The 12418-nt window shown below is 41.1% G+C and overlaps 1 protein-coding gene across 1 annotated transcript; it reads right to left on the bottom strand.

Moving 5' to 3' along the window:
* Positions 1–1491: 1491 nt before the first annotated feature.
* On the bottom strand, positions 1492–12418 carry LOC106811935 (poly(U)-specific endoribonuclease-like). The gene is made up of 7 exons (XM_014815679.1): positions 12290–12418; positions 6878–6978; positions 6532–6633; positions 5578–5699; positions 4258–4370; positions 3821–3968; positions 1492–3544 (listed from the first exon to the last, which is right to left on the bottom strand). Coding segments are annotated over exons 1-7 (828 nt in total). The 5' UTR covers positions 12292–12418; the 3' UTR covers positions 1492–3304.

The following is a 12418-nucleotide window of genomic DNA, read 5'->3' as shown; positions in this document are numbered from 1 at the left end:
TGCAGAATGATGGTGGGAGGAGGTCGCGCGGACATGGTGCAAAGAATGTCGCCGGAAAAAATGTGCAAGGAATGTAGCAGCTGAATGTGCTACTAAACGAGCGAAAATGTGGCTAATTAAAAAGGGGAGGAAGTGGTGGGGAAGGAGAAGGGGGAGGAGGTGGTGGGGAAGGAGAAGGGGGAGGAGATAAAGGAGGGGGAGAAGGTGGTAAGGGAGGGAGGGAGGGAGGGGGTCGAGGTGGTAAGTGAGTGAGTGAGAGAGGGAGGGATCGGGAGGGGGTCGAGGTGGTAAGTGAGTGAGTGAGAGAGGGAGGGAGGGAGGGATCGAGGTGGTGAGTGAGAGGGAGGGAGGGGGGAGGGGGTCGAGGTGGTAAGTGAGTGAGAGAGGGAGAGAGCGATCGAGGCGTCTTGTGCTCACCGGCCGGCCTGCAGAATGCACAATATATTGTAAGCGGGCAAATCCCACACGCCAGGGAAGTGATGGCGATGCGGGAATGCAACCGGTGTCAGGGGGAATGTACAAAACGGAGACGGGAAGGTCAGCGGTCGGGCCCGAGATCAAAGTGAGCCGTGGCTCGGGACAGAGCCGGCCAGCCGGAAAGCACGTAATTCCGTGAATCAAAGCATTCAATCCGTGAATCGAATCATTCGATCCGTGAATCGAAGCATTCGATCCGTGAATCGAATCATTTGATCCGTGAAAAGAAGCATTCGATCCGTGAATCGAATGATTCGATTCCAGAATCGAATGGTTCGATTCGCAGATCGAATGATTCGATTCCAAAACCGTATGGTTTGATGCCAGGATCGAATGGTTTGATTCTCTTTTCTGATATAAAATCAAATAATGTGAACATTTAAAACAGGGAATTATTGTCGATTTATTGCATATAACATATGGTTAAATAATCAAATATTATATGCGATAAACCAAATGTTATATGCAATAAATCAAATGTTATATGTGATAAATCGAATGTTTATATGTGATAAATCGAATGTTATATGTGATAAAATCAACCATAAAACAAAAATCGAATTATGAAACAAAAAACATGCCATAGCAGACTACATGGTGGTACCACGTACTGATCTCTATTATATGAACTAGTTAGTATAATAAAGATCAGTGGGTGGTACCCTGAGAACAATATATACATATATATATATATATATATATTGTATACATTATATTCTCTGTATAATATATTGTTCTCCGTTATATGTTTTACCGTAGAGGCGTAGACCATATTAATTATTATGAATATTTGTTAAGATATTCTTAGTCTGTCGTGGTGCCAAAGATACAGAATATAGATATTAGAATGGTAGAACCTTTATTCCAACTTTTGGTTGGTAGCGGCCGGCGGTACAGCTGGTTTGACGTTGAGTTTGTTCGCTATTAAATCATTGTTTATCTAGTTATCATTGTTAACCTTGTCAGTTACACCGCCGGTTTTCCTGCACATACGAAAACAACTATTATTAATAATTTGTAAAAAAAAGTAATATTACTTTATTTTTTATTCATGTTATTTGTTTTCTAGAGCAGTCAATACAGAGTAACATGTTTCCTGTTGTTATATTTGGCATAGCATAGTATATACCGATGGGCGGACATCTCAAAAACAGGTGATTCTGTCCATTGACTCAGAAATCTGTTAGTGTTACAAAGAGGTCAAGTGAATTGACGGGACACTGACATCATCTTCGTATGCTTGAAAGGGTTAGTCAGGAAAACATTTTTCTATACTCCCTGCACAATACAGCACATGCACAATGCACTGCATGAAATCACATATACCCACGTTTTGCACATTGGGGAATATGATCATGGTCCATGGTATGGATAAATATGTAGAATCACACTTTGCATTTAACCATTAATTAACATGTTTAAAGTTCTGAAACACATACATGCAAGAAATTTAGAATTTTACCTGCAATTGAAAAAGACAGATATCTTCTCTGTGACGATACATTTTTATGACATAACACTGTACGCATTCTCATTTTTCACTCCTTACAGAATTGTAGAAGCAAGAAAATATGAGAGCAATATTGACATTTATGATAGGAACTTAGTTCTATAGAGAACACGGGTGCCAATCTGTTTATTTAAGGATGCAATTTACATAATTTAGGAACGATATTCATTACTACGTATCCACAAGAAACTCAGATTGCAGGATATCCGCCAGAAAATGTTTTGGGTAAGGTCCAAAAAAGGGAGAAAAGGACTCCTCAAAATCGTACTGCTAAAGAGATGTATGTTAAGTTGTTTTTACGAATGCAACTGCCATTGACATCGACAGTATCAAAAGCAACCATTGAGCAAAGCTTCTCTGATATGAAGCTGATTAAGACGTGCCTGAGGAACCAAATTATACTCGACTCCATGGACAATTTGATGCGAATTTGTGGATAAATGGTTCAGTGGCAAACCGAACCGCCCCCTTAAGTGTATACCAACTAGTGCATTAAATCAGTGACTATCATGTTTGAACCAGTGACCATCTTGTTGTATTAATATATAAGTATGCAAATAAATTTTCATGTTTCTTTAACAAAAATACCATATATTATAATTTTCACTTCAACTATTACTTACATACATAAACAAGTATTTTTTTGCTCATAATTTGGGGTATGGATCCATACCCTAGAAATATTTTTGGATATGGAATTTTACCCTTTCACCCACCTGGCAGAAAACCTGGATTGATAGAGCTGGTCAACAGCCTGGACAAGTAAACATTAACAAATTACCACACGTGGTTAACATTACAAATAAGGCTGTAAGGTGCAAATCATGTAGTGTATTCTTCAAACAGTACTACTGCCTCTTAAGACTACTGATATCAGACATTTACTATCACGTGATAGGCTGCAATACCCCGCCAGGAGACGATGTGCTGGTGAGGCCGGTGAAACGGGCCAAACAACCCACGAACTTCAATCCAACACCACTCCGAGTGATCGATGCCTGAAGTTTAGCGATAACAGTGAAAAGACCATATGGGTCCAGTATGACGTGAAATTCTGTTTATGCACCTGCCAACTTCGGTCAAGGTCGAACCACACAACATCGTTCATTACAGAGTGTGTTAGAAGACCCGATTGTCCCTAAGCCGTCTGATGGATATATAATACACTGTTTACTTTCATGTTTAGCTTTCCTTGCTCATAAAGTTCAAATGTGAAGTGAATACATAATGCGCTGCTTACTTAACCTAACCTATATACCATGTGACTAGAACACTAAACCACTTGACACCAAGACCAGCAACACACCCTTTGAATGTTTACTGGGCAACAGGATAAGCTGCTCCCAAGTTCCTTCCCCATCGCTGACAGCAGATCTCCACTTCATATTGACCGTCAATGCAGATGGGAGTCTTGTAGTCATCACTGAGGAGGCAGACGACAGTGTAGAGTGCAACCTCAAACTCTGGGCTGGTGCCAATGAAGCTGCTGCCGACTGGCTTCACACTATCGTTCCACGAGAACTGGATGCTGATAAGCCGTTGTACATCGTCCCGGGGCTGCGCAGGAATAGTGAAGCATCAGCGTTAACAATAGCTCACATCATTATCAGTACCAAAATCCTCCGTTTTACCTATCAACAAATTAGATTTTACTTGGATTTGTTAACTTTTCTGTTATTAAAACCGTGTGTAAGTTTTGTATTGTAAGGTAATGAACATAAAGTTCACCTTAGAACGAACTAGGAATATGTAATTAGAATCAAAAGAAAAGAATTAAGCTAGAATGACAACAGGAGGTGCTGACAGAAGTAGTAAGAGGATCGTAATACTTACTGTTCCTCGAGGTATGTATCCCAAATAGTCGACATGACCAAGTTTTTCTTGCAGGTAAAATTGTATCCAGTTATGGAAACCAATCACATCTTTCTCTCCTCGTGTCTCTCCAACGAAAACATGTTCAAAACCAGATGAGTCCAAAGATCTAGTTATGAAAATAGAAGAGACAAAGTCATTACACAATCAGTAATTATGTACCCAGAGATGCATGCATGCACATACAAATGCACACATGTAACCACCTGCCCTATGCAAATACAAACATGCATGCATTTTGGAGATGGATTTATTTGTAAATTATAGTTAAATGTTTAGAAAAGTAAGCAAGCTTGATATGCACACGAGAATTTCACGCACGCACGCACACACGCACACATATATATATTTATACAAGTGCCACAAAACAAGTTCGTGTTTATATATGAGATTAGTACCTGTTGCCCTTTGTTCGCCGGTAAAGTTTAAACCACAAGTCGTAGAGTTGTTGCTTGAATTCCTCCTCATCTTCTGATGCTTTTTCATTATCTACCAAGACGCGATGAGCCTCCTAAATAGAAACTGGTTTGTATTTATTACATTACAGTGCATGACTGTACACCTGTACCAGATGTACATTTCCAAGGGGCATGAATAACAGCACATCTACACAACTCTTATTCGCTTGCAAGGCTTCATATTAAAGTACTCCTCCCACTTTAATGTTGCTGTCAATAGAGTAGCAAAAGGTAGATATTTTAAAGTCGTGATTTACACCTGTGCTTCTAAACTTGAATGACACTCAAAAGAATTTTGTTGTATGGCTTTAATTTCCAGCTTACTGCTCGTGATATGTGATGCTTCGACCTAGTGAGATATGATCTGACCAACTCGATTTTTTACCTGTTGGTTTTTGAGGTTGCCCTCTAGCACATGCAATATCGGAACACTGTATATGCGTCAATATTTGTGCTGTTATTAAGGTTAGATAGATACATGCCTTCTAGTGCCATCCTTAATCATCAATTCAACATAGATGGGCTAACAATATTGGACATGAATCATAGCTTCTTACTGGACTTTCATGCAAACAAACAAGAGAATCATGGTAGAATAGACAAGTTTCACATGACTAGTGATATTCTGTGCAAACCGTCTATATATAGATATCATATTGTCTCGTTCTGTCTCTCTCTCTCTCACTCACTCACTCTCACTTTCCTCTCCGTCTCTCTCTCTATATATTTTTTTTTCTTCTATTCATCAAAGTTTGTTGTCATGCCCATAAGAATGTTAAATGCATTTCATTATTTTCCATTTCAAATACCATGGTGTGCATGACGGTAGGTTGAGCTATGCAAGGTAGTGGCTAGTGGCACAGTGATTTCACTTTCTCACCGACTGTGGATTAGCTAACTGCTCTCCAGTTAGTATATAGAGAGGCTTAATCATTATGCTAATATTGCAGAGATGCCAACACATATTTGAAGCAATCTGTAGTTTCTGGCCATCAAATTAGTAGTTTGAGGGTCACGTAGTGACCCGAGTTTGCTAGGGGGTCCGACATGCTCCCCCCCCGAAAAAATGTTTGATTCTGAGATGCAATTTCCTGCATTCTGAGGGTCAAAAATGACAATAAATTAAAAAAAATTTTTTTTTGGATCACAGTGAAATTCGTAGTTTGATACAAACTGGTCATAGTGGTGCAAAATGAATAGAAATTCGTATAAAATACGGATAAATCGTAGTGGTTGGCATCTCTGATATTGTGACGATACCTTCATGACGTCTGTCTCCATGATTGCGTCGATGAATAGCTGGTTCTCATGCATCTCTGCAGGTGTCACTTCCTCACTGACGCCAGCTTCACACGTGTAATTGTTCAGCAGCAGTCTAAAATCTAAAGTCAATGTGTCACAAACACAACACTCAGTAAGACCAATTCCTCCTACACTCTCTTCCTCTTCTCTCCCTTCCCGTTCCTATTCACAAATGGACAATATGAACAAAATGGACAATATATCCACTCCTATGCACTCCTATGCACAAAAATCATGTCTTCACACTTTTCGTCCTATCTCTTATCTCGTTCCTATTCACTAACATAAACCGTTTCCCTTTTGTAAAAATTCGTTTCCTTGCCTCTCTTGGCTCTTTCCTATTCACTAACACAAACCCTGGCTTTTCTTTTTTGCTCTTAACTCTCATCTCTCTTTACCCATCACAAAACGTTCCAAAATTTAAACCATCTGTACTCATGATTGGTACGCCCTCTAACATTGTTGACGTCAATCTGCACCACATCTTCCTGGTGAAACTTTCTAGAAATTTTCTCGCCTACCAAACTAGCATGGCAAATAATGCAACTTCCTGCTGATATTGGGCAAGCGATGGTGCCAGAATGTGTTCAGTAAACCAACCTTTATCTGGCCCATAATTGCCACATGCAGCTGTTAACATGGCTAAACACCAATAATACATCACATTGGGATGAGTAAGAGAGCAAATAGATAAGACTGATGGTAATAGTTAGCTTTTACTATACCTGTACATAGTAACTGCAAATTAACGCTAACAAACGGTATTTATCCACCGTACATGACTCACACCGCACAGTCAATTCATCACCCAGGCACATTCAGCCATGAGGATTCACAGCACATTCAGTGCAATCGGAAGCATAAATTTGAGTAGGACAACATTATTAAAGTAATACTGTACATTTTACTTACGGTTATAGGTCTCACGTTCGAACACCTCTTCTTCATTTACAAATGTAAACAGGGGCTCCCGTGCATAATCTGCACTGCCCTTTCTGTACACTTTTGTATAACCTGTAAGTATAAAACACATCATTAAATTGGAAACCGTTAAGAATGTTAAAATGCATGACAATCATGAGTTCCAAGTACTTAGAATTATTGTTAATTTTGGTTTGGAACCAGGCCGATAATTTACATTCATACCTCTGTGATGCAAATTTACGTGTATATAGGATGCAGATATATACAACCATGGAGGTGCTTTAAATGCAAGTATTTCTGAACAATGACGATCTGCCTTTATGCCCTTGATTACCTTGCAGATCTATGTCATAATCCTTTCCTGGCTCAAGACGATTTTCGTCCAAGTTCCACAATTTAGTAACGATTTGTGATATCTTTTCATTAGGCGTAAACCTATAAAAAAAATTTGCAAGGTCAGCCAGACTGATAGCTGTTAATCACATTAAAAACTGTGTTTACTAGCTCAGGTGTGCAGCATAACGCTTCCAAATGCAATTTCCGCTGTCCAGCAATTTGCAGCAAACAACAATTAATTTTGCAAATGAAACAAATCGATGTATCGCCATATTTGACAAAGGCTTGTTTTCTTTCATTTAAGAAATTCATTCTTAGTTTTGCTTCGTTCTTACTAGAAAACCCCACTTTAAGTTTAGCAGCTGGGGAAAATGCAAGAAAAACGTGTATGTGAGTGTGCTGAGAAATTAGTAATTACCCATTCATAAAACTTTAAAACAAATCCAGAGCGACATTTATTATATTATGTACTTGAATCCTTCAATTTCAATAGTTACCAATGAATATCATATAAATCAGGAGTAGATAATAGGGAAGGAGTGTGACATCAATAAACAAGGGAAATTCGTCATTTACTAGCCTTATAATACCTACGATTTACTACAAGTAACTCATCCAACTTGTGCTCAAATCGTACACAGTACATTCGCCTAGCATCGTGCGAAATCGTTTCCTCGTATACACAAGCAATCCGGAGATACAGACTAAAACGTATGACACAATTATCCATTCTTTGGCCATCAATCCAAGCCGATTGCCCGCCTGTATTTAAACAAAAGGCAGCTTCATCCTTCAAAAAGTCAGAGATCCATTTTAACGTAGTACTTAGTATCCAAATCCAAGTGACCAAGTTTGAAAATTAAAAGGTCATGAGGAAGTATCAAAGGCCTTACTAAAATCTAGGAATACTGCATCAACCTGCTGAGATTTGTCAAGACTTAATGTCCAGTCATGAAAAACGTTGATTAACTGGGTAACGGTAGAAAACCCATGCCGAAACCCATGTTGATGATGGGACAGGATATCATGCCTATCGAAATGGTTCATAACAGAGGAGTAGACTATATATATGCTCAAAAGCCTTAGAGCAAAAAGAAGTCAAAGATATTGGGCGATAATTTGACGCAAGGGAAGATCCACCACCTTTATAAACTGGGGTTATAAGAGCCTTTTTCCAATCAAAAGGAAGATAACCTAGATCGTATGACTGACAAAACAAATTGTGTAGAGAAGGCCCAAGCTCATGCGCAAAATGATGCAGAATAAAACCAGGGACCTTATCGAGACCAGCAGCCTTATGTGGGGATATATATTCTTAAGTACCGAGCATACGCCACTTAGGGAGATAACAATTTTGCTCATCAAGGGGAACTTATAATTTAAAGTTGGAGTAGGTGTTACACAAGAAGTAGAGAAAACCGACTTGAATTGATTACTTAGCAAACAAGCTTTCGATGCAGGGAACTCACAGGAAATACCATCACCACGGAGAAGAGATAGGATACCAGTTTCCCGTTTTTTACACTTCATAAACCTCCAAAAGGGTTTTGCAACTCCATCTGCAAGTTTATCACAGACAATATCATTTAGAAAACTTCGATGGAGTTTACGATTTAATTGCAAGACAAAATTTCTTTGGTTGCGATAACAGGCACTTGGGCCGTTTCAATAATAAAATGATGGTTAACAAGTGCCGCATTAGCACCAGTGCTCATCTGAGGTCTGCTGCTCTACTGTACTGGCCTTTGTTTCTGAACTGCAAAAGGTTGAAATTGAAATTGTTCCATCGCTAAACCGGCTACGTCGTCATCAAAACTGTTTGGCATAGGTATTAACACTAAAACTAAACCCTAACACTGCATCCTACTTCATACCTGCTCGACTGTCTTATTTATCGTGTCATAATGTATCACTAGGCCTATAGTTGCTATGAGATGGCGCGTGCAAGCGTAATCAATAATCAAAGATGGCATCGCCCTTCCTACGTTGGTGATAAGTCAAGAAAGTAGAGATAACCTAATTTCATTGAGTTGCTGAAATTCACAGGCTAAAATCCAAGTATATTCAGGCAGGCGACAATTTCGCTCAGATGTGAGTAATAAATTAAATACATCTCTATTCTAGGTGTGCATGTTTATTAGAATAGAAGTGCCAGTTCACCCCCATGCATGAGTAATGGGTTGTCCCCGGGTTTTTGCCTACATTTTGGATGACGGTAGCCACGCGAGCATTCAGGGTGCTATTAATATACAGACAGCTTTAGAAAATAATATGATTTAAGGAGCGTAAACCTTGTTCAACAAACTTTTGTCTTTGCAATTGAACTGCAAATGTAGCCTCACATCCACACAGGTATATGGCTCTGATAATGCCAAAAGCAGTTCAGTCCTTTGTTAACAGTCAACAAATCCATGTTTAACCCTCCTCTTGAGGGTCAAAAGGTTTATCAGACACTTGCTCTTTGCACGTCAGTGGAAAGCACATTTCATGGTACTTTCAATAAAGTGATAAAAATGGTAGGTCAGCGCTGAAACAAAAAAGTTTTTCACTCTGTCCATTAGGCCATGTCCTCAGAAAATGTCTGATATCTGACCTTTCGCCCACTGCCCTTTGACCTGTGACCTCCAATTTCGCACTGGTGATGGGTTTCCTGCCCATCACACTATACACCGAATATTAAGAGCATACATAAGTCGAGCCGTTCAGAATTTGGCCCGCAATGTCCGATTTCCTCCTATAGCGCTAAGAGAAGGGGGAAAATATGTCCCCCTCCGACCCTTGACTCATTGACCCCGCAATTGGTCATCCCGATCCTTTCCACGAGCCCCCCCCTCCCGAGCGGTCCAAATATCGTGACCCGGTACGTCGAGGCGGTTAAGATTTGTGCCCAACTGTTCACGAGGACGGATGGACGGACAATCATGCGATTCCTAAAAAAAGCAAGCCTTGCAAATCCCCCCCTTGACTACGTCAGATGAGCTAATAAATATCAACTGTCAGTACAAACCCTTACCAGACCAGTACTATCTTAATGTGATCTGACCCTAATAACTGTCACGTTCAATATACCGTCGAATCCACGCGAACACATAGCGCGCACCGCCATGTCCGAATTACACGTAGGAAATAGAGTATATCATTATGTTGTCTTATGGAGTGTTATTATTAGAGTGGTTATTAGAGTTATTATTAGAGTGTGTATAGCACACTCTGAGATTACTGTATTGTGCACAAGGCGTGCACCTAAGAAATGTTGGTTGCAGCGGGTGTATTGGAGCGTATTGAAGTGAAGTTATTAGGGTCAAATCCAACTATTAATGCTGGTACTGGGTAGGCCCTCTAGTACTGACAAGTGTGATTTATTATTATTACCATCATGTTTATTATTGAAACGGCTAAGGTGCCTGTCGAGATGCATATCTAGACCAGCTAATGAGCGTGTTTTGAGATGCTGCCCTTTGAAACAAGTCGCTCCGCTCTTCCTCCTGAGATTTCGTTTAAGGAGGAGGGACAACCAAGGGATTGAAGTCTCGTTATTACAACAAGTAACCTTACGAGGGAGCATAAGGAGTTTACACCCGAAGTGATGGCCGTTAAATTTGCAACCACTTAGATTCAAGGGATGCCTTTGTTGGATAACGGAAACGTATGAGGCATTAAACTCTGTAAATGGGATTCGAGAATGCTTCTTGTATCGGCAGTGGCGTACGGGTACGGTAGCGGCCGTACCTTAAGTCTCGAGGCTACCGGGTCACGGGAGTCCCTTCTCGCTTTCGAGACGGTACGTTAATGAGACAGACGATATGGCGGTGGCGCGCAAGATTTCGAAATAGACTCCTTGGAAATAAATTCAGATAGAGAGTTTAGATGAGCTAGGGAACCCTAACCGCTAACCAACCATGAGCGACCCTAACCCTAACCCTAATCTAACCCTAACACCTAGTCCTACTATCCGCCTCTAACCAAGCGGCGTTCAACGACCGATTGCCCCGCTGTGCCTTTCCCTTGATTCTCTCCGAGGCACAAGCAGACCTAAGAGCAGAACTCGGAGATTCTCCTCTTAGTTGATAGCTGATAAGAGGCGCCGTGGCTGGAGGTAGGCGGTAGCCGCGGCGTACCGTATCCCTCCAGGCCACTTGCGCGTATAGCAGCCTGATCAGAAAACTATTAGAAAGAATCTGCACGTCTCAAGTAGGGCTGCTGACTGTGAGACAGATCTAAATTAAAGATGACACAATGCCATGGGCAGCTACTAGTATATAGTACGAATCTACCAGGGGGACTCACAGATATAGACGAGGGTTCTCCGTCACGTGGATGTCAAAGACAGGGGCTTCTACAAGCGGTGCCTTTTGGGAATAACATCCCGCGGTTTACTACGCGTGCGCCCCGTTTAAATTTACCAGGTCCGCCCGGATAAATTCCACTCAGATGAGTAGAGAGCGCGAGCGTGTCGGTAATCGCGCAGATTCGTCAACCTCATGAAATGATCATTCGACCGCCAGGACGACTCCGTGCGCGGTGTATATTTTCTACACAAGGCTACGCTATGCATGCTACTGCTAGAAGACCTAATAACCTAGCCCCACGACGTCCAGACAGTGCGAGAGCCTGTCCACACCCAGACAGCCTAACTAGTCACATCTCTCCGCACTTCCGGCTATCTTAAAATATAGCGTAACATGAAGAAAGGCCCATCGGAACTACTGGCGTCTCTAGTATGGCTGTCGGTGGTAGGGATTCTGCCGAGCGCATTAAGTTTAGCTGCTAGCGGTATGAAACAAATAACAAGATGAATCGCTCACGACCCCGTAGCCTACAGCCGCCCGATAACAGAGGCCCTCAGTTCCCCCCCCTCCCCCTCCGCCCCTGTTCGTGAATTTCATCCTGGGCGAGAACCCTAAGTAGATGCTAGACCAAATTGGAAAATTAGTAAATACTAAATCAGAGAACTGTTGCTACAACGTTTCGATAGCTCTAGCCTCTAGTACTATACGTCGCGTGACAAGTTGCCGCTGGCTTGCAGGCGGCAGTTAATGTAAGCGGATATATAGTACTACGGCCAGCGGCGGGTTCAAGTGATGAGAACATGGTCCCAATAAAACCAATGTCCTTTACGATCATATCAATATAATAATCATAATAATATTATATCAATATAAGTAGGGTCTCGTTTAGGGTTAGGATAGGGTTAGGGTTAGGGTTCGATTAGGGTTAGGTTAGGCCACATTGGTTTTATTGGGACCATGTTCTCTAATCTCTTGGCCTTGGGCCACTACACTAGGGCCCAAACTTTACAATACACAGTTGAAGTACAAGTTTCGTTAGTAGTACTCGACTCCGAGTAGGCTGAGGTGAACAGTTGTGCGAGTTGAGCAGGGAATGTAGACAAGAATTTTGAAAGACTTACATATTGGTGTACTTGGGTATTCTATATCTAGTAAGATAATTATAGTTTACGACTGTAAGTCACTAAGTGTACTGTAGTGTAGACTGTAGACTGTAGCACTGTAGTTAACAAAACACACATGTCACGGCC

The sequence above is a fragment of the Priapulus caudatus genome, unplaced genomic scaffold (genome assembly GCF_000485595.1).
Source record: "Priapulus caudatus unplaced genomic scaffold, Priapulus_caudatus-5.0.1 Scaffold592, whole genome shotgun sequence".
NCBI classification, from domain to species: Eukaryota; Metazoa; Priapulida; class Priapulimorpha; order Priapulimorphida; family Priapulidae; genus Priapulus; species Priapulus caudatus.
This window is presented reverse-complemented; position numbering and strand designations above follow the sequence as displayed.

Coding starts and splice junctions, on each gene's coding strand:
- LOC106811935 (XM_014815679.1), bottom strand. Junction 6,634..6,877: donor TTATGACATAGATCTGCAAG/GTAATCAAGGGC, acceptor TTATACTTACAG/GTTATACAAAAGTGTACAGA. Junction 3,969..4,257: donor CGGCGAACAAAGGGCAACAG/GTACTAATCTCA, acceptor TTTCATAACTAG/ATCTTTGGACTCATCTGGTT.